At 45.9% G+C, this 27,260-nt stretch overlaps 1 protein-coding gene across 4 annotated transcripts in view; it reads right to left on the bottom strand.

The window, feature by feature from the left end:
- ALS2CL (ALS2 C-terminal like) overlaps positions 1-27,260 on the bottom strand; it is a 49,715-nt gene that overhangs the window by 3,036 nt on the left and 19,419 nt on the right. For 2 of the 4 annotated variants that reach the window (XM_037384736.1, XM_037384737.1), the window contains exons 2-24: positions 26,460-26,568; positions 25,386-25,578; positions 23,521-23,586; positions 22,657-22,822; positions 22,079-22,207; positions 21,659-21,778; positions 19,771-19,847; positions 19,319-19,385; positions 18,391-18,587; positions 15,811-15,876; positions 14,880-14,978; positions 13,071-13,229; positions 12,061-12,172; positions 10,478-10,555; positions 8,812-8,939; positions 7,407-7,580; positions 6,727-6,820; positions 5,991-6,148; positions 4,447-4,515; positions 3,250-3,423; positions 2,353-2,395; positions 1,866-1,927; positions 797-946 (exon numbers count right to left, since the gene is read on the bottom strand). In XM_037384736.1, the coding sequence (XP_037240633.1) occupies positions 797-946; positions 1,866-1,927; positions 2,353-2,395; positions 3,250-3,423; positions 4,447-4,515; positions 5,991-6,148; positions 6,727-6,820; positions 7,407-7,580; positions 8,812-8,939; positions 10,478-10,555; positions 12,061-12,172; positions 13,071-13,229; positions 14,880-14,978; positions 15,811-15,876; positions 18,391-18,587; positions 19,319-19,385; positions 19,771-19,847; positions 21,659-21,778; positions 22,079-22,207; positions 22,657-22,822; positions 23,521-23,586; positions 25,386-25,578; positions 26,460-26,568 (2,690 nt within the window). The other 2 variants (XM_037384735.1, XM_037384734.1) reach the window with 2 other exon arrangements.

The raw sequence follows: 27,260 nt of genomic DNA, 5'->3' as shown, positions 1-27,260 counted from the left end.
CCTTCACTTTTCACAGTCTCTCTTATTCCCCTCCTCTCTCATCTACAGTTGAGAAAGCTACTCAGCAAACAAACCTGCATCATGCAATATGACTGCAGGGAGGAAGAAAAGAAGAAAAAACGGAAAAAATCCTCACTAAATCCCAAACTTCTGGATTTCATGGCCACAAGTTTGAACATTTCACCCCGTTTTTTGTAGACCAAGGATGTACAGGAAGTCCGTCAAGGTAAATTTGCCAGGAGAAAAAAAAAAAAAAAACCAAACCAAAAAAAAGTAGTCATTTAATTCTCCTGGATGTAAGCAGGAGTTCCTGCAGTGAGACTGAAGGCAGCACAGACAGAGCCTTTTTGACATGGTTAGTGTTCAAGACCTTCCTCGCCTCCAAACTGAGTCACAGTGCCCCATTGAGAATGGAAAATCAAAGATGTGTGATGCATAGATGATGCCTTGAAGACATCAACCATCAGCCTTCAAAGGCTTCATGTCCCTGTTTTCTACAGTAATCTGAGGTGCAGGTAAGACTGCATTTCCCATGACATCCCGGAACAATCCTCTTGGCTAAGAGGGGGACATTCAGGAAGTCCCTAGCTCCTTGCAGTCATGGCCAACACCATCACACCACAGCTGGCAGACAGTAGCACACAGAAATACACCTCAGGGAAAAGCATGTTTAAACTCCAACCCCAGTAAACCCCAGTTTTTCATTTAAACTATTTAGCCTGGAAACGTGGCTGTTCTTTCTCCGATTGAGGTATCACACAACAACGTGACTGGGAAATGAAAAGTTTCCACTTACTTTGCTCGGGATACAACATACATCAGTAAGGGCAACAGGTCGTCCATGGGGAGCTTGTAGTCCTTCTCCACCACCCGGGACACTGTGGTCTCTATCTCCTCATACGTATTCTGGAGGATCACTAGCTTTTCCCGGGGATCCACCGTGGTACTGTCGGTATGAAAACAGCCATGTCAAAGATGCTTCCACTACACAGCTAAAGAAATAAAGCAGCAGAACTGAAAAAAAAAAATTAAAAAAATTCAGAGCAGACTGTCATACTACAAAAAAAGTCCATCAATCAGCTCAAATGGCTGCACCAAAAAGGAGTCAACAAGTTTGTGCCAGGAGGCATCACCTGGGTGTAACATTATCCAGATGGGCCTCGAGCCTTCCCAAATCCTGAGTATGACCTGCTCACCCTCGTGTCAATCTTTCATTTTAGACAGGACTCACCTGAGTCACAGTCCCTCAAATGAAAGCTGAAGAGCATGGGTCGAATCACTTCAAGTAGTTCTATCAAGGGGCTAATACAGCTGTCAGATCTATGCGGTTGGGTTTTCTGCCCATAATGTCCTGCAAAGGTACACGTAGCCTGTGCTGCCTTCCTCAGAGGAGAAGCCACATTGATTCTCACCAGGACTACTTTACTTAGGGACCTGATAGCTCCTGTCTGATGGATCCCACAACACTTCCCTGCTCCCCTTTAACTTCCCACTTGTCACTGCAACACCATCCCCTAGGCTGGACTTCAAGCCAATAAACCAAGCTGAGTGAACTCCATTTCATCAAAGTCAGATGTTGTGTAGGAATATCTCTGTGAAATTAAGGGGAGATATTAGCCAGGGGAGGGTTTTGTTTACACAGAATTGATGCTGTCTTCATTATTACTTTTTTTTGGAGGGGGGGGGGATTCTGTAGAAGTTACTATTTCTTTTAAACAGAAATATCACAATAAAACCCCACTTTTCTTTAAATAATCTTGCAGGCTGACCCAGAAATGCTTTTGCAAACAGGTGTAAATTTATGGCATCTCCCAGAAAACAGAAAAACCATGGTTGTCAGTCAGAGGTTGTGGACAGTGACTTACATCAGTTTCTGCAGACACTCGGTGGCAGACAGGAAACACTTGTCTTTGATAAGGGACCGCCTCTGAAAGGGAGACAAGGAGCTGTGCCTCTGCAGGAGCATCTCTCTGAGAGGCACCACATGGCTCCTCAGCGCTGGACCCAAAATAAGCATGTTTGCTGCCCATAAAGGAAGGCAAAATAAAGCTGTTGTAGACAGTGCCCCTCTGAACGCACTTGGATGTCTACAGTGCCACTCTGAACACAGATGACCTTGAAACAGAGCAGAGCATTACAAAGCAATCCTATGCAGACCTCATATTCCTATCCGTGGAAATTCACGTGCAGTAGCTACAGATCATAACTAATCAACATGTGTCATTAAGTTCTGATTTCTGAGTGCAGTCTGCCCTGTGGTTACTGAGGTGACACTCCATCATTAGCCAGCACCAACGTGTAGCCCCAGTGCCATCTCGCTGGCACACCAAAGCTAGCTCTGAGTGTTCTTACCTGGTTGGTTGTCAGTGTGAGATCTTTCAGAGGCCAGAGGTGTCTGAAAGGAGATCACAGAGAGGAGATTTAGAAAGCAGATGTCCACATCTTAACTCCCACCTAAGTTTTGACTGTTTTTATCTCTTTGTTGAAGGTGATGCTAGTCTTGTAGGTGCATAAGGCTGAGTTCACTCCTCTTCATACAGTGCCACAGGTAGAGCTAATTGCTTAGGGTCATTAACCTGAGTGTAGCGTTCATTTTACTCACAGATGCTCCTGTAATAATCAATGGAGAGTTTTGGCACTTTCAGTTCCTCTCACTGAGTCTAGATTGAATCAAATTGCCCAGTTGAGACTGGGTCTCCTTCCACCCTGCTTAAGTCCTTCAGCTTCAGATGACGCTGTGCTGGAAAAGCTCACATGCCTCTTGAGTTCTAATCATTGGTCCTCACATATCACTTCCAAAGATGGATCTAGCTGCAGGAATGGATGAAGGAAACATCTGGCTCCACAGCCTTTCCCCTGACTTGAGACTGCATGGCTACATTGTTAGAGCAGGTACATTGGATGGACTGTAGCCCTTTCTAAGACACATTTATAAACTATCTGATTGATCCCAAGTTGGAGCAAACCATTTGCGTGCTGAGCTAGAAAACAAGATTTTTGCTACACAAAAATGAAAATTAGTATAGATGATAGCAGCTCTCCACTAGTCAATGTTGTCCTCCCAGACAGTGTCGCAGGCACTCCACCACAGGACTTCGTTTGGCAGACTAGGAAAAACTGCAGTCCTACAGCCAGTGGTGGACCCAGGAGCAGGGTGTGTGTCCTGTGCCACCAGAGCTCTCCCTGGCTGCCACCTTCCGAGCTGGGGTCATGGGGTTACATGCTGGGATGAAAAAAAATGTCACTTACTTCTGCACATCCAGAAACTCGAGCAGCTTGATGTCAGGAAACAGACTTAGGTCCACAATGCCTTGGCAGTAGAGGTCATCTTCTCTTTCATGATAGAGCATGTAGAGCATGAAAAGCTCAGGGTAGAAGCAGGGCAAGATCAGCGGCAGGACCACACTGCGGGCGTTCTGGTCACTATGGCAGAGCAAAGCAAAGCGGAGTCCTACAGTGAGACCTACATCCCCTGAGGTGCCTGAGAGCCCCACAGCACAGAATGGAAGAGGCAGCTCCTGAGGCTGCAAGGTGTTCTCCTTGTTCCCCCCTCCTTCCCCCACATCTGAGTTCAATGTCACGGCTGGGCAGTAGTGACCTATATAACACTCATGCATGTGCCCACAAGCTGAAGATGCAAGTGCATCTTACGCTGTAGGACAGGACAGGGTACTGTTTCTCCACAAGTTCTCCTTGGTCACTGCAAGAAACCAGGAGCATCAGAGACTGATCTCCAGCTGATCTTTCTGCACTGTTTCAGCAGACCACTTGTTATTTCTTACGGGACAAAGACCAAATAAATTCAGCTAAACCCCTTTTCCAGCTGCTTACCATTCCACCAACCTCTTGGCTTCATTCAGCCCATGTGGGGATTGCTGCAGATCACAGCAAAGAAAAATCCAGACCAAACAGGGACAGCTGAGCAAAGATGCTTCTTCCCACCCCCAAAAAACCCTAAACCTGGGATCCCACAATTATTCCTACCTTCTTATTTCTAGGAACATCATGTCTTCTACCACCCACATGTCTTCTACATTTCCCACACTGTACTCCCTGTTTCCAGGCCTGCCTTTCTCTCAGTGCTGGCATGGAAGTCACCTTCCCCGCAATGAATAAGTTCCTGTGACTCATGCAAAGCAGGTGGTAGTCCTGGGACCGCTCTCTCACACACAACCATGCTACTGCACAGTAGCTGGTGTGAGTAATCTCACAAGGCCGTGCACCACACACACCTCCAACTCATCGCTTGATTCTGCTACAGAACATGATCAGAAGAAGTTGCTCTCATGCTTCAAACAGAACTACTGAAAGGTTTGTGCTTGGAGAAGTGTGGGCACTGAACCTGACTCACACAGAAAATACAATCAGTTCAGCACTTAATGTGTTTTAGAAGACACACCATATGTCCTGGCAGCTTAAAATTAAACAACTAGTGGTGACACATACCTCGTATCTCCATCCACACACTTTGCAGATAGTTGGCCTTTCTGTTCCAGTGCCAAATGGAGCAAACCCCTAAAAAAGCAGCAGAACCAAGCTTTAGTTCCCTCTCTCCTTTTTTTTTTTAAGGTAATTTGTTATTCTCAAGTGGGGAGCTCAGCTGTCCCACCATCAAGTGTGATGTTAGTAAAGCTCTCCGTAATAATTGCTGCTGTTGTGCTGATGTTCGAGTTTTGCTGTCTGAGGGCTTTCTCCATTACGAGCAGAAGATGCCAGGAATGAATAAATGTTTCAAAAATCTCTATGGCTTCTGAAGATTAGGGTGGTAACTCTGGAGATCCTAACTGTGGTCTGCATTGAACACCACCTCCTTGTATTCTCACTCAAGGGACATGAGGTTTCAGGACCTGTCACACCAACCAATTCTCTAATCCATCTATGAACATTAGAGGATGTTTATACTCTGAAAAGTAGCTCGAGTTTGTCTTGATATTTCCAAGCCAAAATTTCATAATCTTAACATGGGGATTAGGGAGACGTTGCCTTTTTTTTTTTTTGGTGTAGAAGTATCAGCCTAGGAAACCGAGCCAGAGGCACAGCACAGTGAGGGGGGTCTCCCTCCCCACCCTGCATGTGAAAGGTCTGGAGACGTGAAGCAGCTTTCCAAGGTGTGCGCTGAGCTCAGAACCTTTACGTGAACCAACGCTCAGGTTGTCAGCCCCCGTTGTCCTGTTCATGGACAAAGCTCTGATGAACTGAATCAAATCTGACTCGTTCCCATCAGCTCTGCTGCTGTTCTCAGACTTCTCTGGGACGGACAAACCTCTCGCCATAGAGCTGGCAGCCTTCCTCGAGCATACAAGGCTACACTGATAATAGCAGAGCTTTTATCCAACCTCTTATTGTTAAGGCACCCTCAGTGCAGCTAGGGGCAGAGTTCCCCACCTCTGCCTACTGGGGCATCTTCTCTTAAACTATCCAAACAGCAACAGGACCCCAATCATGCCTTGATCTCGTCCTTGTTTACCCACAGGCACAACCACACAAGCAAACCACCTTGGTTTAGAGTCACTACCCACAGCAGCCGAGCCTCAGCAATGCACTCACACCGCACAGCCTCGACTCCGGTGGAGCTGAGATATTAAACTCAAACTGTTTATCATTCAAACACGGATATCAAACACCACTGTTGTGTGCTCTGATGTACTTTGCTGTCTTTGTTACTTAGTGAGGTTTCTTGTTCATATTTGTGCTTGCCCAAATGAAGTCTTATTACGGGCAACAGCTCCCTGAGCTGCCATAACTCAGTGAGACTCCATCACATTACAGCCCCTGGGTCAGGTACTGAGCAGTGGGCATAGTAAAGGTTTTCTAGGTCCGTATGACCTCAGTTACTGCAAATAACTATCTGGCACCATTCTGAAGTAACTGTGTCAAGAAATAGGGTGTGAAATAAAGCAGCCCCGTCACCTTACAAGTGATCCTGATGATCTACTCCACAAGCCCTCTATGCCCAGACCCACTGGAAGGACTCAGCGTGCTTCACTTACTGGTAAAACTCCCATATTTTCTTTGCATAGTACTTGACTTCCTCTTGTGCCATAGTCAGCAGGTGTCTGTTGGCCCCAATCCCAGAATATGTTGCCTGAAAAGCTATCGTCAAGGCCTTCAGCAGCTTTCCCAGTGGGTGCAGGGAAGACTTCAATGCCTGCACGATAGAGGAAAATTAAATTTTACAAGTCAACCCTTGCCATTAGTAGAGGATAACACTGAATGGCCACCCAACCTTCTCTTGTCAGCAAAGGAGAACAAGCCTAGAGGTAATCAACTATAACTTTTGTCTATTTTTGCTGCCACAAGCCCATTCTCCTCCCAGGATCGAGCAGAAATATGCTTGGTAGAATTGCTGTTGCGAAGAGATTTCCCTGTGATATTTAGAAGAGAAAGAGCAAAGGGTGCTTCAGGGGAAGGCTGGCTGAGTGAAAAACAACCACCGAGAGTGCATGGGAGTTTCTTAATCATCTCCAGCGGCTGGTTATTCCCTGACACAGCTTGAGAACCAAGAGTGAGCCAAATTATTACTTCCTGGCCTGTACAACTGTACACAAAATGAGTGTCCAAAAAGCGTGAAGGATAACAGTCTTCTTCACAAGCATAGGCATTCACACATAATTTACAGAAGGCTCTCGAAGTCACTGGCAATGTTATATGTGCTGACAGAAAGCTACTACCACCTGTAACTGTGTCTGGTGGGCAGACATGGATCACTGTGGTTTTAAACTTTACCTTCTCTAAATAACTGTGCAGTGACTCCAGTCCCTGGTGCTGGGCAAGCTCTTCAAGAATATCTTCTCTCCTCCAGGATACATCCTCAGTCCCTCTGAAAAGATGAGAGGTGAAGACGGAAAACTACACAACAAAGCACTGGGATAAATCCAAATCAGTATTGCCGGTAGATTCCAAGGGGACAATAAGGCTATTGGAACAAATGAATTTTTCTTTACCCTTTTCAATCGAACTGTTCCACTGGCTCACAACACCTATGACTATCTAAATTCATCGCCTTCGGCTCCCCTTACAACTGGCCTGGGTTGCATCCTGCACATGCCATATACTTCTCTGACCTATTTTAGATACTTTCTTAAGGGGAGGTGAGTTTGCTCTGCATCAGCTGATGAAGTCAGCTAGGTTTCCCTCAAATACAAGAGCAGCCAGCGAGGACTGGGTCACAAGTAGGTGCTTACATTTAATCAAATGAATCCCATTCAAATTTTCACTGATAAGAATCCGTTTCAACAGCACAACCTTAAATTCAGGCTTAAAATTCATCCTCTTGTCTCAAAAGCAGGAATAATTGTATAATGCTTGGGTTATTAACTTATCATGTAGCACACCCTAGCATAAACCACCATCCTCTCCGCACAACTGTCATCCTCTGTTGCAGTGAGGGCATGCAGTACTCATACCTTTGGCAGAAGAGGTATTCCTGAGATTTCCGCAGCTCCTTGCTTGTTTGTATATGGAACCCTGTGAAAGACTCCTCTGTTTCTTCCTTGCAGCCAGAATGAATGAACTCCAGGAACTGGTCATAGATTCCCTTCCATCTCTTCTCCACTGGGAACTCCTCAAGGCCCAACTGACTGCAAAACATAACATGGCACTAGGCTTTTCTGCATCCCTCCTCAATTATTTCAGACTTCACCTTCAAATACGGAAGGCTGTCCGGAATCAGATAGTAACATAAGAACTGTGGGAGCAGAGGAAGATGGCACTGCCTAACTGGTAATTCAATGAAAAGCAACTCAAGTCTGTTGTCCTGACAACAAGGTACTTTGGGTGAAGAAAAACTCCTGGTGCATGGAACATCAATAATCTCAATATTTGCTGGTGAACTATCACAAGCTTTCTGCTCCATTCATGGATGTTTCTAAATACAGACTATTTATTTGAACTGAAAGCCTGCGGAAGAGACTGATAGCAAGAAGACACTTGAGCAACCACCACCAGTAGCTATTGCTGTCTGAAAAACACAGGAGCTGTTTCTGCAGCAAGATACTCTGATGGACTAGAAATTAATTGAACTGGGTTTTGCAAGAGGAATTGCCCTCAGAGGGCAGGCAGCTGCCTTTCCCACTGGGACTCCCTCATTTGGGTCAAACTGGCTGAACACAGATCCTCCAGCCTGGCAGCCACAGCATCCCTTTCTTTGCAAGGTTAACCCCCGAGGATAAGAGTCTATAGCAGAGGATGTGGCCTCATAGCTTTAGATCAGGTACTCCTGCCCTGCGTTTGAACCATTGCCTGCCAAAGCAGCGTCAGCACCCCGTGAAGCTCTGGTCCTGGCTCCACAGCCTTCCTCCACATAGCTCCAGCTCAAGCTTTTCAGAGCTTCGTGCACCTTGCATCACTTCTTGGTAGCTTTCCTACCTCTACAATATCAGCTGGTAGTATTCCTGCAGTAGCACAGAGGGACAGGAATGCAGCAAGTGATGCATTTCAGCAGCCCAGCTTTGCCTGTACAGCTTCACACCGGTCTGCGTGTATACACAGAAACGTGTGTGTGTGCATGCACATGCACAAATCACTGAAAATGTTAAGCCTTCAAAAATCTCTCCAGTCTGAGGATGGGAATATCTCTGGGTAGATGGTGGCAGAATGGGAGTAGAACATCTGTTTTCCTGCTTCTTATGTGGCATTAATGTTATATAACAAACTGCTCTCCTTTCCTCCTTCTACCCTTGCATATGGACCAGTTTTAGATCAACTTTTTCAGCAAGGACTGCCTTAATCCCTGTAGGGACTGAGCCAGTACCCCTCTAGGTAGAGTCAAAACACATGCTATGCGCCGAGAAGTCAGCTCTTGTTGCTCACGCTTTGGTTATCCTGTCTTCCAGCTGCTCGCTCGACGTGTTCAGGATGCCGTGCGTCTGGAGGCCCTGGCCTGATTTGTTAGTGAAGGTTCCCTCCAAAATGAAGCCATTGGCAAATGACAGCTTTCCCTGCAACAGAGAAATAAAGGGTTGTTCTGCCAAGATCTCATTAGGGAGAGGAAACAAGCTGGACCACGATCTCAAATTCTCTTTTCAACAGAGCCAGCTCCTAAAATGGCTCTTCCATCACAGAGGTGCACACCCTCAGCATCCAAAGCCACAGAGCCGTTGTGGTGGCAGTCACTGCAGACAGCCCTTGCTGTTGAGTGACATCCGTTGTGGTGGCAGTCACTGCAGACAGCCCTTGCTGTTGAGTGACATCCAGGATTCTGGAGGGGAAAGACTGCCACAATTGCCGAGTAAAGCATTTGCATTATACTTTACAAATATGCAGTATCTTCTCTGAGTTATAAAATCTTCTGGCTGAAATCTGACAGTAGTTATTTCTAACCTAGAGCGAACACATGAAACTTCAATTTCTCCTCTGTTTTTCCTCTGCTTGTTAAAACCACAAGCAAGTTTGGCCTCACAGGTAGGGGGAATCATATGATCTTCACCATAAATGCTTTCAAAATGTTTGCTGCTACCAAGACAAACCTTAAACTCTCTGAGGCAAATACAGAAGACATGCAGTAGCTTGACTCAAAATTAAAGGGTTTAACTAAATCAAAGCCAAAGCTAAACAATATCGTAACTAGTCTGGCTTTGAATACGAGCCTGAAATCCTCATTGCTAATGGCAGGAGGCACTCCATCTTTAGATAAAGAACAGATTTTTCTAGACTAACCACTAAAACTAAATATTAATTTTGGAGGAAGAAGTATCTAAGCACTATAATCAGTCTCTGCAAAACCCATCCCAAGTCTTCTGGCTGAAAATGATGATGACAAACTCTTCCTCCCATGACAAGTCAGTAAATGACAGGGCTCATTCGCAATCATTACCAATTGTCTATTTTGACATCCCCTCAGCCTGATAAAACCATGCACTTCCTCTCGGACTCATCATGGATTTCTGTAACGAGCTGGAGGACTAGTTTTCCCTGCAATGGGGCACTTTATGAACACTTTGACCAGATATCTCTGTTAAAGATCAACCACAAAATGTTGAATGTGTCAGTGAAGTGTCCAGATTGTAAAATTAAGCTTCCAAAATTGCTCAGCTGTGTTAACATCTTGGTTACATTAGTGCAGTGCTGGTACTGCAACTCCATCTGGTTTATACATCATTTCCTGTGTTCCCAACCACTACAAAGGCTGAAACATTTATTCTAAGAAAATTAAAGCATCCCAACTGCAGCTGAGAAGCACAGCCAAAAATGCCCCACAAAAAATAAAAAAATAAAAAAAAATGCTCAGTGTAAACAGTAAAAACCAAAACAATGCACAAAGCCCCCAGCTACTTGAAGTCTTTCAGCTGCAGCCTTCCTTCTGTGAAAGAGAGTGACAATAGAAAAAAAAAAATAAAATACAAAAAGCAGGAAAACGTTATTTTCTGAGGGCCTAAGGGAAGTGGAGTGGGAGGGTGTGAACTTTGAAGATTAATCCAGCAGCCCTTCTGTAAAGCAAACAACTGTATAGAAAGGCTGAGATGAAGGAAGTGCTCACCTTTCCGACAAATGTTAGATCTTCCGTGAAGTTCCCTTCATAGACTGAGTCATCTTCCAAGAGCAGAATCCCAGAACCCTTCATTTGAAAGCAGAAGCAGTGAATTCAAGGCATTAACTTTCTATCTGCTCAAATTCATTTAGAAACAGCCACTGGCTTGGACTATTTATAGGCTGCAGATTCTGAGAACCTTTTTGAAAGCCCAATATGAAAGCCATCGCAATGCTCAAGAGCAAAGCAGGGAGGTGCCCCAGAGATAACCCGTTATGTGTCACTGCACAGAGGATTCCTGGGTGCTCAGGAGGTTTGCAGCAGTCCTAGTCATTCATTTCCTTAGAAGAAGGAACAAAAAGCAGGCTCCTGTTCTAGGAACTATCACCAAGAACTGTCATATGGGTCAAACTCATGGTCCTCCTAATCCTATGACCTTTAGGTGACTGCAGCCAATTGTGTCACTTTGCAACACGATTAAGAAAAAAGACAAAGGCAGCTGCTATGTAGAATTAGTTTTGTCCCTTGCTGTGCAGTCAACGGGGCTTTAATGAGCTGCTCCTACAGCATTCATTAAATGACTTGTTCCATTACCTCCCAGCTCCCAAGGCTGCTTACAGCAGCACACATTTCAGAGAAGGAGCACCAAGATGCGGAACAGACACAGGATCATCTACACCAATTGGGAAAGATTCTTGGGGTTTAGCCCGTGGTTTGGGCCCAAAGGTTCATACGTACCCATACCAGCCAGAAAATGTGGTCACTTTTAGAGCTGTAACACATTTTCCGCTGGAATGGTTTTCTTGATGGAAAGTGCCCTTTCTGGCAAAAATAAAAGGTTTCCAAGGGAAGCTTCTTGGCCATACCAATTTTCCACTAGGAAAACCAAAGTGACTGCTCCCCACCTGGAAGCCTTGTGAAGTTAAAGGAACCTCTGGCAGCTGGCAAACCAAAAGGCAGCTTTATTTTGGTTCCCCGCAGATGGAGGTTTTATGGAAAGGCATTCTGACAAAGTTTCCATGCTAAACATTTTGTCCTAATTTGGTGAGAGGGGAAGGGGTTGTTTGTTTTTTAAGTGCGTATTTTTCATGAGAAGAAATGCTTTTATTTCCAAGCCAGGTCTAGCGATGCCAATCCTTTTTGCTTTCCCCACCAACATCTAAACCTTCAATGAACTGGACAGCCAACTTGTCATAGGTAAGCTCACATTGGAAAAGTAAAGTCTTAATGATCTTTAAGATAGATGTAGTATCTTATATAACTGTGCAGCACTTTACATATGAGTTCTTGTCTGTAATTGTGACCTAATGGTCAGCCAAACAGCCAGACCTATAAGGTGTCTTAGCATGAGTAAGGAGAAATGACCAGTCTTACACCTGGTCCTTAGCTGGACCTCAGGAAGGTGATAAGAAGAAGACTTAACCTAGGTCTTGTTCTTCAAAAATATTATTATGGTAAAGTATCAGTGCTTAAGTTTTCTTGCTTTCTGTTTTCCCTCAAAGATTAATTACAAAGTGAAATCTTACGCTTGCTTTTGATGGAGAATTCCACATCCCACTGATCTACAGAGTCCACTGAAAATGTGTACTTACCACCATTTTATCAGCTTGAAATGTCCTTTGATAGCAGACACCTGACTGGGTTACTACAATGCCTTGGCCATGTTTGTGATCGTCGAGCCATGTCCCTATGTATCTCTCCCCTCTGGAATCCAATAAAAAACAAATTATGTTTTTTCCCCTGTTTTCTTAGATTTTAGCTAATTTGATATACCGAGGCTAGTTTTACTTGATACAACACTCCATGCAGCACAAGTGGCAAATGTACTGCAAAAAACTCAGTTCATATAATGCTTCCCCAGGAGTTCAAGCCTTGCAGCAGAGGTTGAACACATCCCTCCTTCCTCCCCAAGTGTGCTGGTTTGGGCTGGGATAGAATTAATTTTCTTCATGGTAGCTAGTATGGAGCTATGCTTTGGATTTTTGCTGGAAACAGTGTTGAAAATTCAGGGATGTTTTATTTATTGCTGAGTGGTACTCACACAGAGCCAAGGGCTTTTCTGCTCCTCACTCCACCCCACCAGCGAGCAGGCTGGGGGGCACAAGTCAGCAGGGGGGACAGCCGGGACAGCTGACCCCAGCTGACCAAAGGGATGTTCCATACTATATGATGTCATGCCTAGCATATAAAGCTGGGGGAAGATGAAGGAAGGAGGGCATGTTCAAAGTGATGGTGTCTGTCTTCCCAAGTAACCGTTACTGGTGATGGACCCCTGCTCTCCTGGGGATGGCTGAACCCCAGCTGCCTGCTGGTGGGAAGTGGTGAATAAATTCCTTGGTTTAGTTTGCTTGCATGCATGGTTTTTGCTTTACCTAATAAACTGTCTTAATCTCAACCAACAAGTTTTCCCACTTTTACTCTTCTGTTCTCTCCCCATTCCACTGCGGGGGGGCGTGAGCAAGCAGCTGTGTGGGGCTTAGCTGCCAGCTGGGGTTAAATACAACTCCAAGTCTCCCCGTCAAAACCTGAGGCTTTACCCCTGCCAACAGAGGGACAAAACCGTCAAACACCTAAAGCCACCTTTGACCCATGCCACCTTTACCTATCTTTGTCTTCCCAGACTCCATATCCATTCTTCTTGTCATTTTCCCACTGTCCTGTGTATTTAAATGGATGCTCAGCTGAGAATTTCTCCAGTATCCCAAACCCTTGACGTAAGTTGTCTTTGAAGTAGCCTTTGTAGACCATATCATTTCCATACCTGCAGGGCAGCAGACAGACAGGATTGAAGACTGTGACTACCTGACAGCTCCTGTTGGAGTAGGAAGCCAGGAAAGTGAGTAATTGGGCTCATCTGCCTGCTAAATATTCCAGATACTTGACTGGTAGCTCTGGAGCTGGTAGTTGTTCACTTTTAGGAATGTGCATCACCTGAGCTAGTCCCTCCACCTATAGCTTCCAACATTATCCAAGGACACTACACTTAGGCTTGCAATTGTCCTGGGAGAGGCCACTTAATCCTTGACCTCTCACCAGCCAGGTCACTGTGACCACTTGTTAATCCAGAGCAGGAGATCAGATCCAGTGGGAAGCCAGATTTGCCTTCACCATTCTATGGTCACCACCTACCCCTTCTCCTGGGCTCATCCCCCTAAGAAGAGCTCCCCTGAGCTCTGTCCATGCTGGGCCACAGATCTCCACTGTTGCAACAGAGAAAGCCTTTACACTAAGCAGAGCTGTCTTCTATAATTATCAGCGTGCTCTCCCATTTGACACCAAAGACACTAGCACAACGCTACTCAGTTGGCTCCAGGTTCCCTAGAGATTTCTGCGTGTCCTGTACTCTGAGTTTAATTCATACATAAGGAGCAGAACATGCAGGTTTTAGGAAGGAAGATGACCTATCCCATAGTAAGCAGCTGGAAAGCTGTGGTCTTTCCTCTGCCCCACTTGGCACAAAGGTTAAGTATGTGCAGTAGCAACCAGCAGTCCACGCTTCATGTTAGCCAGCCCATTTAGCTACAAGCCATGTCTGACCTAAGCAAAGATGAGGATGCTGTTTTGCTCACTGCTACACAAACCAACCTGATGTTAAGTGGGCCCTGTCCACTTAACCCCACAGGCTGCAAATGGAAATGGTTTACACATACAACCTGCTAAGCAGGCCTCCGCTGCCATTTCTGACGTTCTACATGGGAAGTAGGTGGTGGGTAAGGCTGGGACACCACCATGTGCCCACAATACAGTGCTTTACAGAGCAGGCTCCATCCACACTCCCAGCAGTGCTTTGAGACACAGGTGTGCAAATGGCTGTACCCATCACTGTACTCACCAGAGCATTTTGATGAGTAAATGAGAGGAAACAAGCCTCAGGCTCCATTTCTTAAGTTAAGCTCTGGGCTTAAGCTCAGAATTTGAGTGAGCAAAAAATGGCAGCTGGGGGAACCAGCCCCCTTCAGCAGTTCAGGATAACAGTTATGACTCCCAGATCATCATAACATCCCACCCACCATTCACGAGCCTATTCTACAGAAGATTTAGTTCAGACAGCATGGCCAGGGGAGACAGAGAGCGCCGCATGTTCCACCAAGTCTGTCCAGGACTGATGGTGCACCACGCGCTCTCTGCTTTGCAACCACCAGCATGAATGCAAAATTACATCCCCACCTGTAAGGCACAGAGGATGCTATGTTGGGTAGTTACAATGGTCACAGCTCTTACTATTCTAATCCTCAGGAGACTCAGGGCTTCTCAAGAAGCCATACTGCCCATCTCCGAAGCAAAAGCTGCTGCCTGAGTTACCCTGGGTTTTACACTGTGACTGAGCCCTCCACACTGAGGTGCGAATGTTTCACCCTTTAAACACGTGGAGTCCCCTTTTTCCCCAGAGTTATCTTTGGGTTTTACTTACTCACAGATTCCATAGCCTCTCATCTTGCCCTCATACCAGTGGCACTTATAACAGTCATACCGGTCTTCAGATTGGCGTGGGACAAGGCATATTCCAAACCTACAAGGTGCATATGGCAGAGGTCAGCACGGCCAAAGGCCACTCAGTTGTACTGGATGAAGTTTAAAAACTAAGGACTTTCCAGACTCCCCAAGCTGATTTACGTGGTTGGGGTCAGCTTTACCTCTGATGTTATTTCCAAGTGTCAATTGACTTGGTCTAAGGAAGAGCTCATCCATCTCCTTGTGAGCTGCAATCGTAGTTTCTCTTTTCTTCTTCTACAGAACTACTTTCATTGTTGGTTTTCTCCCCTCTCTACCACTTCTCCAATTTAGGGGCCAAGTTAGGCTGCCAAAGCAACTGCTTTGGTCCAAACAAAATGTCTTCTTAATCCTGACACAAAGTATTTGAGATATTTTTTTCCCTTCAAAAACCTAACTTATTCTAGAACTGCTGTAGAAATTAGAAATCTAAAAGCCTTACTTTAAAAAAAAAAAAATTAGAAAAATAGCATTTGAATTTCATAGTACGGTTTCTTTCCCCTGAAAACTCCTCATTTAAGAGAAGTTTTTTAAGACACCTAAAAATAACTTCAAGGCATTGCATATGAATAAATTCACCCAGATTTAGAGATCAAAGGTCAGATTCATCCAGCTGAAGGGAAATGTCTGCATCTGAACTGGTCATCTGCCCACACTTCTTTTATTGTAGTCACTGTGAACCACTTGCTCTAGGTTACAATGTACTGAAGCTTAAGTCAGGTGTCTAAAACAGGTCAGATAACCTGGCCTGTAACAGCAAAGAGTCCCCCTACAAGATACCACTACATCTGGGAGGAACTGTTTCTTAGCTTATTTGGAATGCAAGAATCTCCCTGTTTTTCAAGGCTTACCCATGCTCCAAGCCATCTTTGAAATCTCCAACGTGGTTACGTCCATCACGCCACTTCAGTGTCCCCCTGCAATTCAAAGCAGGCATTGACACAAGGGAGATCACCAGCAGCACTCACGGCTGCAACAGAGGGTGCCAAAGCACAACCTAGAAATGGCTAACATCAAAGCGTTTGTTTGGGGGACACAGACACACACGTTCTCCAGGCACCTCTGGGACTCTGGTTTGCACTATAAGGATTTAATACCATAATGTTTTCATGCCCTGGAATGAGTGGGAAGAATCCTCTTCCAAGTTCCCTAATTGCAAGAGCATTTTGTAGAGTTGCTGGGTCATCAGTTTAGGACCTTGCACATGATCCTTTTGTAATTGCAGTGCAGCCTGTGATGAAGCCAGCCAGCGTTCCAGCATGGCACAGCCCATAGACAGCATAATGACACCGCAGTCCAGAACTTCATTGTGCCAGGCACTATGAAAACAAAAGAGACAAGCACTGGCCTAAAGGGATCGTATCTTTCCATCTCTGTTGTGTGGGGGTTGCAGAAATGATTACACAAGGTAAAGAGTGCAAATGAGACTGCAACGGTCAATGTGACACTCAAATTACTGCATGGCCATGCGGGTTGTGAATGCATCCCCCTCCCTGTCTGCCACCCCACCCCCACCCACTCACTGTTTTAATTCTTTCATCATCCCAGACGCAGTCAGCTCCCTACAGATTCCCCAACCAGAGACAATAGAAGATGGTGCAGTGCCAAAACCATGACACGTTTGTTTGACTTTCACCGAGGCTGTTGCTTTAAACACCTACAGGAGACAGGCTCTTCTCCTGCTATTTACAGGGAAGTGGTCAGATTAGTTTTAAGCGGATTTAAAACAGAATTCCTTTTGCTTTGCTAATACAAATGCTAGCAAAGGAGAGCAAGCCAGAGAGAATGCCTGCTGTGGTGATGGTTTAATCTACTTCTCAGTGGGAGTATCTCTTTCCCACACCAGGTCATCAGCACCAGGACACAACAGTGTCAGATGAATACAGATGAGTTTGCTGAAGAGCCCTGACTCATACTGCTGCAGCTTTCTGCTCTTCTTCTTTGCCATGCCAGCCTCTCCCTCAGAGGTGAACAAGCCACCAAGCCCAGCTTTGCTGCTCTGTAACTTTGTATTAGCAGCAAGTCACAGAGAAGAGTAATTTCAAGGGTGGAAAGGAAAGCCTAGTAATTAAGCAATTAAAAGCCCAGGTATTAAAAGCACGTGAAGTCACTTAGTTGTGCCACAAATTTCCTGGGATGCCTCAGTCACATCATTTAATCTGAAGCAGCAGAGCTATTTATTAATCTCATTTCTCCAACCCTAAGACAGGAGGAGATGGAAAGCAAGGAGAGATGCTTGTCCCTCTGTGTCTGCGCACGGCGGTTGTCAGATGTCTGCGAGGAGTGCAGGTGCCGGGACAGTGGGGATGATGTGAAGGATCGTGGGGATGATGTGAAGGACCGAGACCTTCATTGACCTTTTCAATGAATGACCCAAAAGCCGAGATGCACGGCTCTGCTCTAAACACCTCTTTAACCCTGTTCCAGGGCAAGGCACTATCTCTTCCACATAAGATTCAGGATTAAGCTTTTAATTTTGGATATTCTCATTATTTTAAGGCTCTTTCAAGCTAAGTCTCTGCTTCCTTTTTCCTTCAATAGTGACTGTGAACTGTGTAAAACTCAGCAAGTATAAAAGTTCCAAATCAGCCCATTTTGGTGGCTGTGGAGGTAGGTCATGATTCATGTTTCTTCACAAAACCAGAGGCTGTGCTCTATCCTATGTCAAAGAGATTTTGGTTGGCACCAATTTACCTTTGATTTACAGACCGTTCCCTTTGGCAGAGCTCACTCTTAAACTTCAGTTGGATTTAGTGAACAGTTCTCATGTTCCCAAGAAGTGCATTTGAGCCTCTCCTGTATTTTTTTTCCCCCAATTCCTTTCATAATACTTAGGATGTTAAAATAGATTTTGATAGCACAGGATAAAGTTTTTCTCTCATTTACAAGGAAAGGCTTATAATCAGATTATTTTTTTTTTTTATCATGACAGTGAGATTGTATGTCTTAGGCTGGAAATAAACATTAGCTTAAGTCTAAGTCCTAGTTGCAGGCATAAGCCCATGCAGCGCCTTCAGTGTGATCATTGCCACATTATCAGGGGCAGCCTCTGTAGTTGACTGCATCAACCAGCATCACTAGCAAGCCACCTGCAATACAACAGATCACCTGACAGGACTCATGGTATGACAAAACTCTAAAATCCAGCAACTATGTCCCAGCTGCCCCCTGAATCTGTCCTCGACACCAGATTTCCCTCTGGAAGCAAGTGTGGCAGGAACCAGAGAGGACAGCACACCCTGGGAGACCACCAGCCCAGAGCCTGTGGCCCAGGCCCTCAGCGTGGGATGGATCACCCCATATCCACAGCCACTCCGTGGCATCTGTACCTCCAGCTGCTCATCTGCTGGATCTAGGCAGTGCTACACAAAGGCATCAGGGCCATCTTTGCATGTTCTTGCTTAGGAAAGGGGGAAAAAAAGGCTCCTTACTTGCCATGCGGCTTTCCCCATTGCCACTCGCCCTCGTAGGACGCGCTCTTGAACCTGCCCTCCAGCCTGAAGACGTAGGTGAAGAAGCGGCAGGACGGGGGCTTGCTGCCTTCACCAGTCTCACCCCACAATGGGAAATCCCGCTTCCCATTCAGTGCCTGGCGGACAGCCTGGTTCAGCTTCCACTCCCAAACAGCCTGGGGGCAGAAGAAGAGCAGTGCTGGACTACCGAGTGAAGAAAGTGTAATAGCTCCCAACAGGAGCTACTTCAGGAGAAGCAGCAAGAAGCTGGTGGGTTCCCATCAGTTCTGAGCCATTCAGCTGGCTGGGCTGGTGAGTTGTGGCCCATCTACAGCATCAAGAGCAGGTGTTACCTTGGGTCCTGCAAGCTGGATATGGCACCAATGCACAATGTTTCCACGTCATTTAAGCCTGACTCTCACCACCACTAATTGGCCTTGGCACAGGACCATGGTGATGGGACTGTGTTGCCAAGCTCTGCAGCACGCACTGCTGTCCAGGGCAAACCCACGTCCAGCATTTGGATGTTTTTCACTTACCATCAACTGTTCAAGCCACCTCTGGCCAACAGCTAATAGAATATTGGCTTGGCAGTGGGGAGATTAAAAAAACCCAAAAAACAACAAACCCCATACTGCTTATTATTCTGCTTTAAATAACAAAAAAATAGCAAAAATCACAGCAGAAAGGCCTCAGCAGCATTTCAGCAGGTGCGGAGCCCACTAATCTGTCTTCTGATCTGGAAGCTGAAATCCTGACACTTAGTGGCATTTCAGCTTCCACTCAGCACAGCACTCAACGTTTTACCCCCGTCGCAGAGCTGCCACCCCCTCTGTGCCGGTCCTCTATTTCAAAACTGGGTAACCAGGATTTCAGGCAGAACAGAAACACCCTGCCCACTGCTAACCTTCATCTGAGGGTCTTTGGCAGAGAGAAGGAACGTTTCTTCTGGGGTTATAATGCGGAGTCCATACCTGTGAAGCAGAAGGCATTATAGAGACTATGAAAAACACATTTCTCAGTCAAACAGCAGCTCCTGCTCTTCCCATTCCTTTTCAGAAGCTAGTGGTGCTTTTGCAGTCAGTTTTATCTTCTCAAGAGGGACTCAGCTCATCTTTGTTCTCAAGGTCTGGAGGCAAAACCATTTTATTATTGCTGATATATCAAAATCGATCAAAAGCAAGCAATGCCTGTCCAAGCTACTGTGATCCCAGCTGGGCAGTGCTGCAATTACCCATAGCCCAGAACCAATCCCACTGTGTGGAAAAGATGGGACAAAGTTTTGAATCATTTTCTCAGTTCTGCAATCAAGTTGTACAATTATTTTTTTTTACCTCCAAGTGGAAATTTTTCACTTACAGTCCTGGAGCTGACTTCTCCCTGCAGTTCTCATCTACCCACACAAGCTTCAGATCAAAGCTCTGAAAGCTGTTTCCCTGGAATAAAAGGGAGAAGATGTTCCTGTTATTGGTGTAAACATCACACGTTGCCCCCACTTAGTCAATGCATTGAACAGCAGAGCAAGACCTGCAGCACTGTAAATTCCCTCTTTTATGGTCCACACGTCTGTCCCACACTACAATGACAGACCTTGGAGACTGAAGAAACACAGGAGAAGGAAGAAAGTTCTTAGCTTAATGCTTACAGTTGGTATATATAATGCCATAATGCCATAGCTACAACCAACAGAAACAGACCTTCTTAGACAGCACTTGTCTCTGCAAGAGTTTCTTCCCCATTACATGACAAACTCCCAAAGCATCCCTGGCACCCAGTATGCCGTAATCTTGCTTGTGATCTATCTAGGGTTTGGACTCCAGGCAGCCAATAGCAGCCCACAAGCACAAAATGTAGAGTGGCTATTTTGACCTAGCACACCAAACAGAAGAAACTAAAACAGTTGAAATACCCGGTAAGACTGCATTTAATATTATATCTCCCTTCCATGTCTAAAGTCCAGATGCCCACACTACAGAGCTGCTGTCTGTAAGGATGTAGTTGGCCAAGTGTAGGTACTAGCACTGTGAAGTTCACCGTGAGTTAATCAGCGATGTATCTAAACAGATTTGGGGGAACAGGGAAGGATGGAAAGTTCAGATTTCCAGCACCAGAGCTCTCATCAGCAGAGCCCTGCTAGCCGCCCAAGCTAACCAGTTCAATCCCAGACCAGTTATATCTCCCCAAGCCTCAGTAACAGTCATAGCAGCAGATGAGACGTGGTGGGAACTGTTGACCAGAGCTGTCTACAATGTAGATATCTCCGTGTAAGCTAGTCACTCTGTGCTTTCAGCCTAGACAATGGAGTCAAGGACATGATTCAACTCATCCTAATTTTGGCACCTAAAATAGGTCAGATAAACCACACCCAGGCAGCGCATGTCTCTCTCCCCTGACTACAAAGGGAGCCTGGGGGCACTTGCTCACAGCCAAATCACTACAGTGCTAAGAAACCTATAATGTAAAGTTGGGTGAGACAATCACCACCCTATTTCCTCGGGCCAAGACCCTGCAAGATGACTAGGAGTGCCCAGCATTATCACAAAGGCTCATGTTTGGAAGAGCCCTTGAGATGGATCAGCTCATGAAGCAGCCATGTGTTTGGACACCCGAGGGGCTGGCACAAGACTAAAGAGCAAGCAGAGAGAGGTGCATATGAAGAGAGCCCTGCTGCCCTGCTTGGTTACAGGTGCTGTCAGTCAGAGCAAGCCAAGCTGGACTTAGTTAACATGGTGCAGAACACCTTTGAACACACATTATTCACCCAGCTATCCACGGCTGTAGACACTCCCTGTCTGCCCTGCACCCAGGCCCCAAATCCCTGAAATAGCCCCAAGAACACCTGCAACTTCTGCTCCCGTGCCACTAGCAGAATCAACCACAAAAAATCATATTTAGCCCTATGCACGAGTGCTTACAGTATAATAACTTTGACCCAACAGGCTCCCCTTGAGTAAGCAAGGATGGAAATCGATAGATTCATATGCAGGCATGAGCCTGGGTAACTAGAAGGTGCCTGTGGTGGCTGGCTAGCACACATTTACTGGGGAAAAAGCTATGTGGATGCTCTTCTTTTCTTTCTTCATTTGGCCTTCTTTTATTCTCCGGTGCAAACCACAGGTACATGGATCTGAGCCAAGCTTTTGCCAACAGCCACAGTCTGCTACATTTTCAGTTTCAAAGGAAACTGAATTTTACTGTCGTTTATCTGAGCTGCCCCTCCAGTCCCCCGGAAAGCCTACAGACATACCTGAATTAGCACAAGGACATCGTCAAAGAGCAAGATCCGGTCAGATCGATTCATGCTGGAAGAGACAGGAAGATTTTTGCTATCTTCCAGCAGCCTCCTCTCAGGGACACAGAGCATATCCTGCAGAGGGAACAACAGAGGTCAAGATGGAGGGTCAAGAGCATCAGGAAACATCAGGATTTGGGAGAGGGCACACCACTGAAGCCAACAGCTCCTGCAGAGACCATCTGACTCGTGGCACAAAATGACAGTGACAGCAGAACTGGACACAGCACTCTAAAGCACCCAGTGACCATAGGGTTTCTTCAAGGCTTCCACTTGCCCTTCTTGATCTGTGTTAGATTTCCTCCATGGGTAAGTAGAAGTGTAAGACCTCCAAAAGAGCTCCCCATCAAGCCACTTTCTACATCTGTGACTCACCGTGAATTTGTAGCCCAAGGATTTCCATAAGGACTTGGTAAAACAAGCTTCATCCAGGACTTGGCTGATGAAAGATTCCAGCTTCGCATATTCCTTGATGGCACTGGTAACCACGTCCTTTACAGAGCTCTGACAGAAGAAAACAGGGCTTGAGCTTTGGATGGCTGTGCAGGACATCTACTCTCTGGGCTACAGCTGCAGGAAAACCTCAGCAGCTCTGAATCTAAAGGGCTAAGAGAGCTAACCCCCCAACCCCCTTTGCAAGGGAAGCATCCCAAATCCAGCATCATCTCTGCCACCAGCAGAAGTAGGAAACCTTAGGCCAGTTACCTGACCCACTGCAGCTACTCTGTATGATGTGCAGCTCGTACTGCGCTGGAGTGGCCGATGGTCACTGCTTTGAGACCTTCAGGTGGGCTGTACCCCACTGGTGCTGGTTACCACCACTCCAGCTGTCCACTGGAAAACTTTCTCCTTCTAGCCTGCTTTGGATTCACTGATACCACCACAAAGCCCCACAAACCCTGCATAAGGTGTTAGCACAAAGCAGTCAAGTAACACCATATAAAGCTTCCTACCTCTTTGAGAACCTCATTCAGCTTGGTAAGGAGCAGTATATATTGCTCGATATGGTCTCGGATAGGTTTGTGAAGGACAGTGTATAAGGCCAGTGACATGGAGGTCTCGGAGGTGAAGTCTGTGAGGAATTGTTTCAGCACTGTCTTATGGTGCTTCCAGGCTTCACTGCAAAACAATTAATTAGGACAAAGGTTCATTAATTGGTTTTGCTGCAAATTGCTTTCCAAGCTTTATAAGCTACCGCACTCACAGAGAAGGTATAGAAAGACTTGAAAGACCAGGAGATAACATAGCACAAATATATTTGCACGCAAACTAGGCAATGAGGCAAACACGAGCTCCATCCATCCCACCTCCAGCCCAGTGGTCTTTCCAAGCAGGGACCCCAGAATACGGCACGACATCCAGCATGGTTTGCGGCCCAGGAGGGTGACTCGGATAAAGCAGCTGTGACTCTGCTCACATCTAGTGCTCGTGTCCTCGTTTGCTGTTTCCACGCGACTCTGACTGCACATGGAACCAGCAGTGGAAATTTCCTGCCACATCATCCTTCCTCAGGTCCCACCCCCTATCTGAACCCCTGAATTTCAAGTTTACAGGCATCCTCTCCTACGAAAAGGGTTGTGCATGGCTAGAAAGAGATGGAGAGAGATCTGTAATGGAAACCTTTCACCAGCTGCTGCCGTGGTCTCAGAAGATGGCAGGAGCAGCCAGCACGACCAGTTCAGAGGAGAGACAGCTGGAACCTAGATCACTGCAAGGTGCGGTGCTCAGTGCTGCTCACTCTGGTTTAGTTTCTTATGCCACACAACATCCCTGGGTTCCTATCAGCCCCTTCAATAAGCATCTTTCACCCCACTGACCTTTTGCTCTTTGTGGCGTGTTCAAAGCCGTGGACTACAACGTAGTTTGCAAAAGTGACAAAATACCTGTTGGCAAGAAAAAAAAACAAAAACCAAAAAAACAACAAACAACACAGGTGACCACAAGCTGAGTTAGAGATGCACATTCGCTATGAGGTTTAAGTGATAAAGGGAAGAAGCTAATTTGAAAACTTCATGTCGAGTCCACTTTTCCAAGGGGGCTGTAGCTACTGTACTTCTCCCCTGGCTCACTCCCCTTCTGTCCCCTTTCCCAGCTCCTTGGTTTAACTGCCATGTTGAGTTTTGCACTGGTATCACTATGGGAAGTTTAAATCATCCTGGCATTTAGCATAAGCAGAAACAACCTTGTGCAACCGTCCTGGAAAGCAAATCTACAGTGTCGGAGCTTAAGGTATCAGCATCGGAGGTATGAATTTCTGCTGGCTGAAGTGAAAGTATCAGGTCTGTATTACTGATGGTAAATTCAAGTCAAGGTTACACACCAATGTATCTCAGCTCACACTAGAGGGAGATCAAGGCGTATTTTGTCAGCAAATACCACTCTTCCTTCCAGTAGTGTTTTCGGATACCATGTATAAAGTCCAGGCTCACTACAATTTATTCCATCTTTCAGGGACATGTATTTACTGCTGATTTTCACGTCCCTGGACAGTGGCTTTGCTTCCTCCTACAGCACTCCAATAAGCCTGAGACACTGTACAGAGGACTGCACAGAGAGAGTCAGCACAAGTAGGTAGGAACCAGCATTTTTTTTTTTTTTTTTTGCATGACACCAGCAAAAACAGGTTTTAATTTCGTGAGGGGAAATTAGATCTTAAGATATATATCTCCTTTGTACCATCTGAAACCTCAGCACAAGTTTTCATCTTTTGTATGCCTTTTTAATGCAAACTGGTTTTAATTCACTGAACCAGTTCCCAAATGAACAGCACGCACTGCTCCAAACCCCGTTCACATACAAAGTCTGTTGTGCACTGCTTTTTAAAATGATGCTGCCCAAGTAAAACCAAAACAAAGAGTAGTCCTTCCTTCCTCCCTCCACATGCATAAAAACCACCAAAACCAAGACTGGATGAAGAGCAATGTTGAGGAGACAGCCCATCTCCTATTCCTGTACGGGTGCCAAGCTGCGCAGGCGGCACCAGCCCATCTGGCAAAAGCTTGGCCACATTTATGACCAACGTAATAAATGAAGGATTGAATGCTGTCTGATCTTTATGTCATCTCAGATGCCCATGAACCATTTTTCATGCTAGGACATCAACACACAGGTTACACACGGTACAGTGCTTTAGGTAAACATTTTATTTTGCCTTGCAGACAGATGGGGAGCAGATGTAATTCATTATAGAAACAGCAATAGGGCAGTATGTTTTTCACCTCACACTACATCCATCACTTGCTATCATATCCCTTGCCAAAAGCACAAAAATGTGGCACAAACACATAACATGAACTGTGCCTAGTGACGACATCTCTCCTCATCCCTAGGAGTCCTTTAAACCTGCTTGTGCACACCTTTCTGTTACTGATGACAGCTCAAGCTTCACTCTCATGAATTACCCAGGCACAAACTCTACACCTGGCCTCTTTCCATTTTCAAGATGCATTAAAAAAACTATTTGCAAGAAAAAATCCTGCCTCTTACAAGCGTGCTTGCAGCTACAACAAAAGCTGCTTACCATGCTGCCTGCACAGAGGCTATATTCTGTAGCACTTCCCTGACCTAACCACTGAGGACTAGTGGGCAGGACTGAACAAATTAAACACCCAAATTAATTGCACCAACCTACCAGTTAATAAATTTAGTCCCTTACGCTGCTCCAAAATGCTTCTGTACTTACTGGATGTAGAGGTTCAGAAACAGGTCTCCTTTCCAGACAGTGTAAATGTCCTGGATGCAGAATGACTCGGAGGTGCTGCATTTTTGTTTCAGTCTCCGGTAATTTTCTTCTGTCAGGTCCCAGAGAGCTTGAAATCGATCATTCAAGAGCAGGAAGAGCTTAAAGTTCTCCTTTCCTTTCTGGTCACTAGGCTCTTTGAGGAAAAGGTGGGGGGAAAAGGCCATCAGAAAGCCTGGACTCCAAGAAATCTTGTAGTAAACATTGCCTGTCTATAACACCCAGCCCAATTTTTCAGTGTAAAGCACACATATTCTTACAGGAAAACTATGCCAGGGTGGAAGGAGATGATGGTTGTTTAGGATTGTGTCCCTGTGAGCAACTGCATGAGCTACGGCTTCATCCTTCCCATTCCCACAGGACGTGGTCGGGTCAGCCTGCCAGGCTCAGCCCCAGCTCAGGCACAAGCATCAGCAGAAAATTTTCTGCCCCTGACCCGAAGGGTTGTCCCTGGTCTCCTTGGAGGCTAGACCAGAAAGGTGGTGACAGGAAAGGAAACCACCCCATGGGCCTAATCCAGTCACACAACTTTTAGCCAGACAGGCTTGTGAATATTTATGTGGATTTGTTGTTTCAGTGGAGCTGCTCTGATTTGCTGCCAGCTCAGAACCTGCACCCACAAGTTTTACTTTCAGAGATGGGCATGACCATCGGCTGTGAGCAGGGAGGCAGGACGGGCATGGTTTAAGGGTTGCGTATGTGTGAGATACATTTTGGATTTCCACACACCATGATGGAAATCAGCCTCGGAGCAGGAGTACAGGCCGATACTGGTTAGTACCTCGATTAACCTCTAAAAACAACAGGAACCACAGTCCTAGGCTTGAATGAAAGGCCACAGGCATCCTTAAGAGTTCACTATCTTAAACAAAACATCTCTACATTCCACTTAGTCCAGCAAACCAGCCTCCAGCAAGTCCTCAGAGCTCTGGAGTTTCAGTTATAAATCCCTTCATAGGTGTGCCAGTGACTCAAGGCTAGAACCACAGACAAAAAAAGTAGTCGTCTTTGACCTACCTGCCTGGAGCAGAGGCTTGAGGATGAGAGCATCTATCCGTGCCAGGCATGCTGAGAAGGTTTCCTCCACTTGGAGCAGAGATGCAGTTACTTCGGCCGTGCACATGTCCTGGACACAACACAGAAGGCACACATAAACTCCCTTGCAAGAGTATCCATCAGCCAAGGCTTCAGTGCTCATGCAAACAATCAGCCTGTCCTGCTCTTGACAGCACACATGGGTAGAATTGCTGTCCCCAAAAAGCATTTTAAAGTGTTAGAAGAGGAAATAGAAACCCAATAGCTCAACATGAGCAGGTGTCACAGAAGGCCACCAAGACTATAACCCATTTTCATGATGCCCCAAATTGAAGATCTTCTCAGGCTGGCCATGACACCTCTTCCACACCACTGGAACTTCTTGATAGGTGTTAATCCTGCTTAGTGCCAGATTTGTTCTCCCAGGAGAAAATCCCTGAAGGCAGCAAAGGATGAAGCAGAGCATCTCTTTCTGTATCTCTCACCAGTTTTCTGCCTGGGTGCCTCTCTCTGCAACTCTTGACATTAAAAGCTATGGTATGGAGCTGCAGAGCCAGGCCAGCCATGCCCGAATATCCAGCCCTCCAGAGGAACAGACGTCTGGCGTTAGTCCTTTCTAAGCAGGACACTACACTGCTGGTTATATGTCACAACTGCTGCGTCAACCAGGGAAGCTTGCCTAAAATGGAAGTGGGAAATACTTTAACAAAAAAAAAAAAAAAAAAAAAAAAAAAGGCAAGGCAGCAAACCCATGTGAGCAAACTCCAGTAGCTTCCTCTGTCC

Source organism: Falco rusticolus, chromosome 4 (genome assembly GCF_015220075.1).
Source record: "Falco rusticolus isolate bFalRus1 chromosome 4, bFalRus1.pri, whole genome shotgun sequence".
NCBI lineage: Eukaryota > Metazoa > Chordata > Aves > Falconiformes > Falconidae > Falco > Falco rusticolus.
The sequence above is the reverse complement of the archived record's forward strand: the minus strand, read 5'-3'. Positions and strand labels throughout refer to the sequence as shown.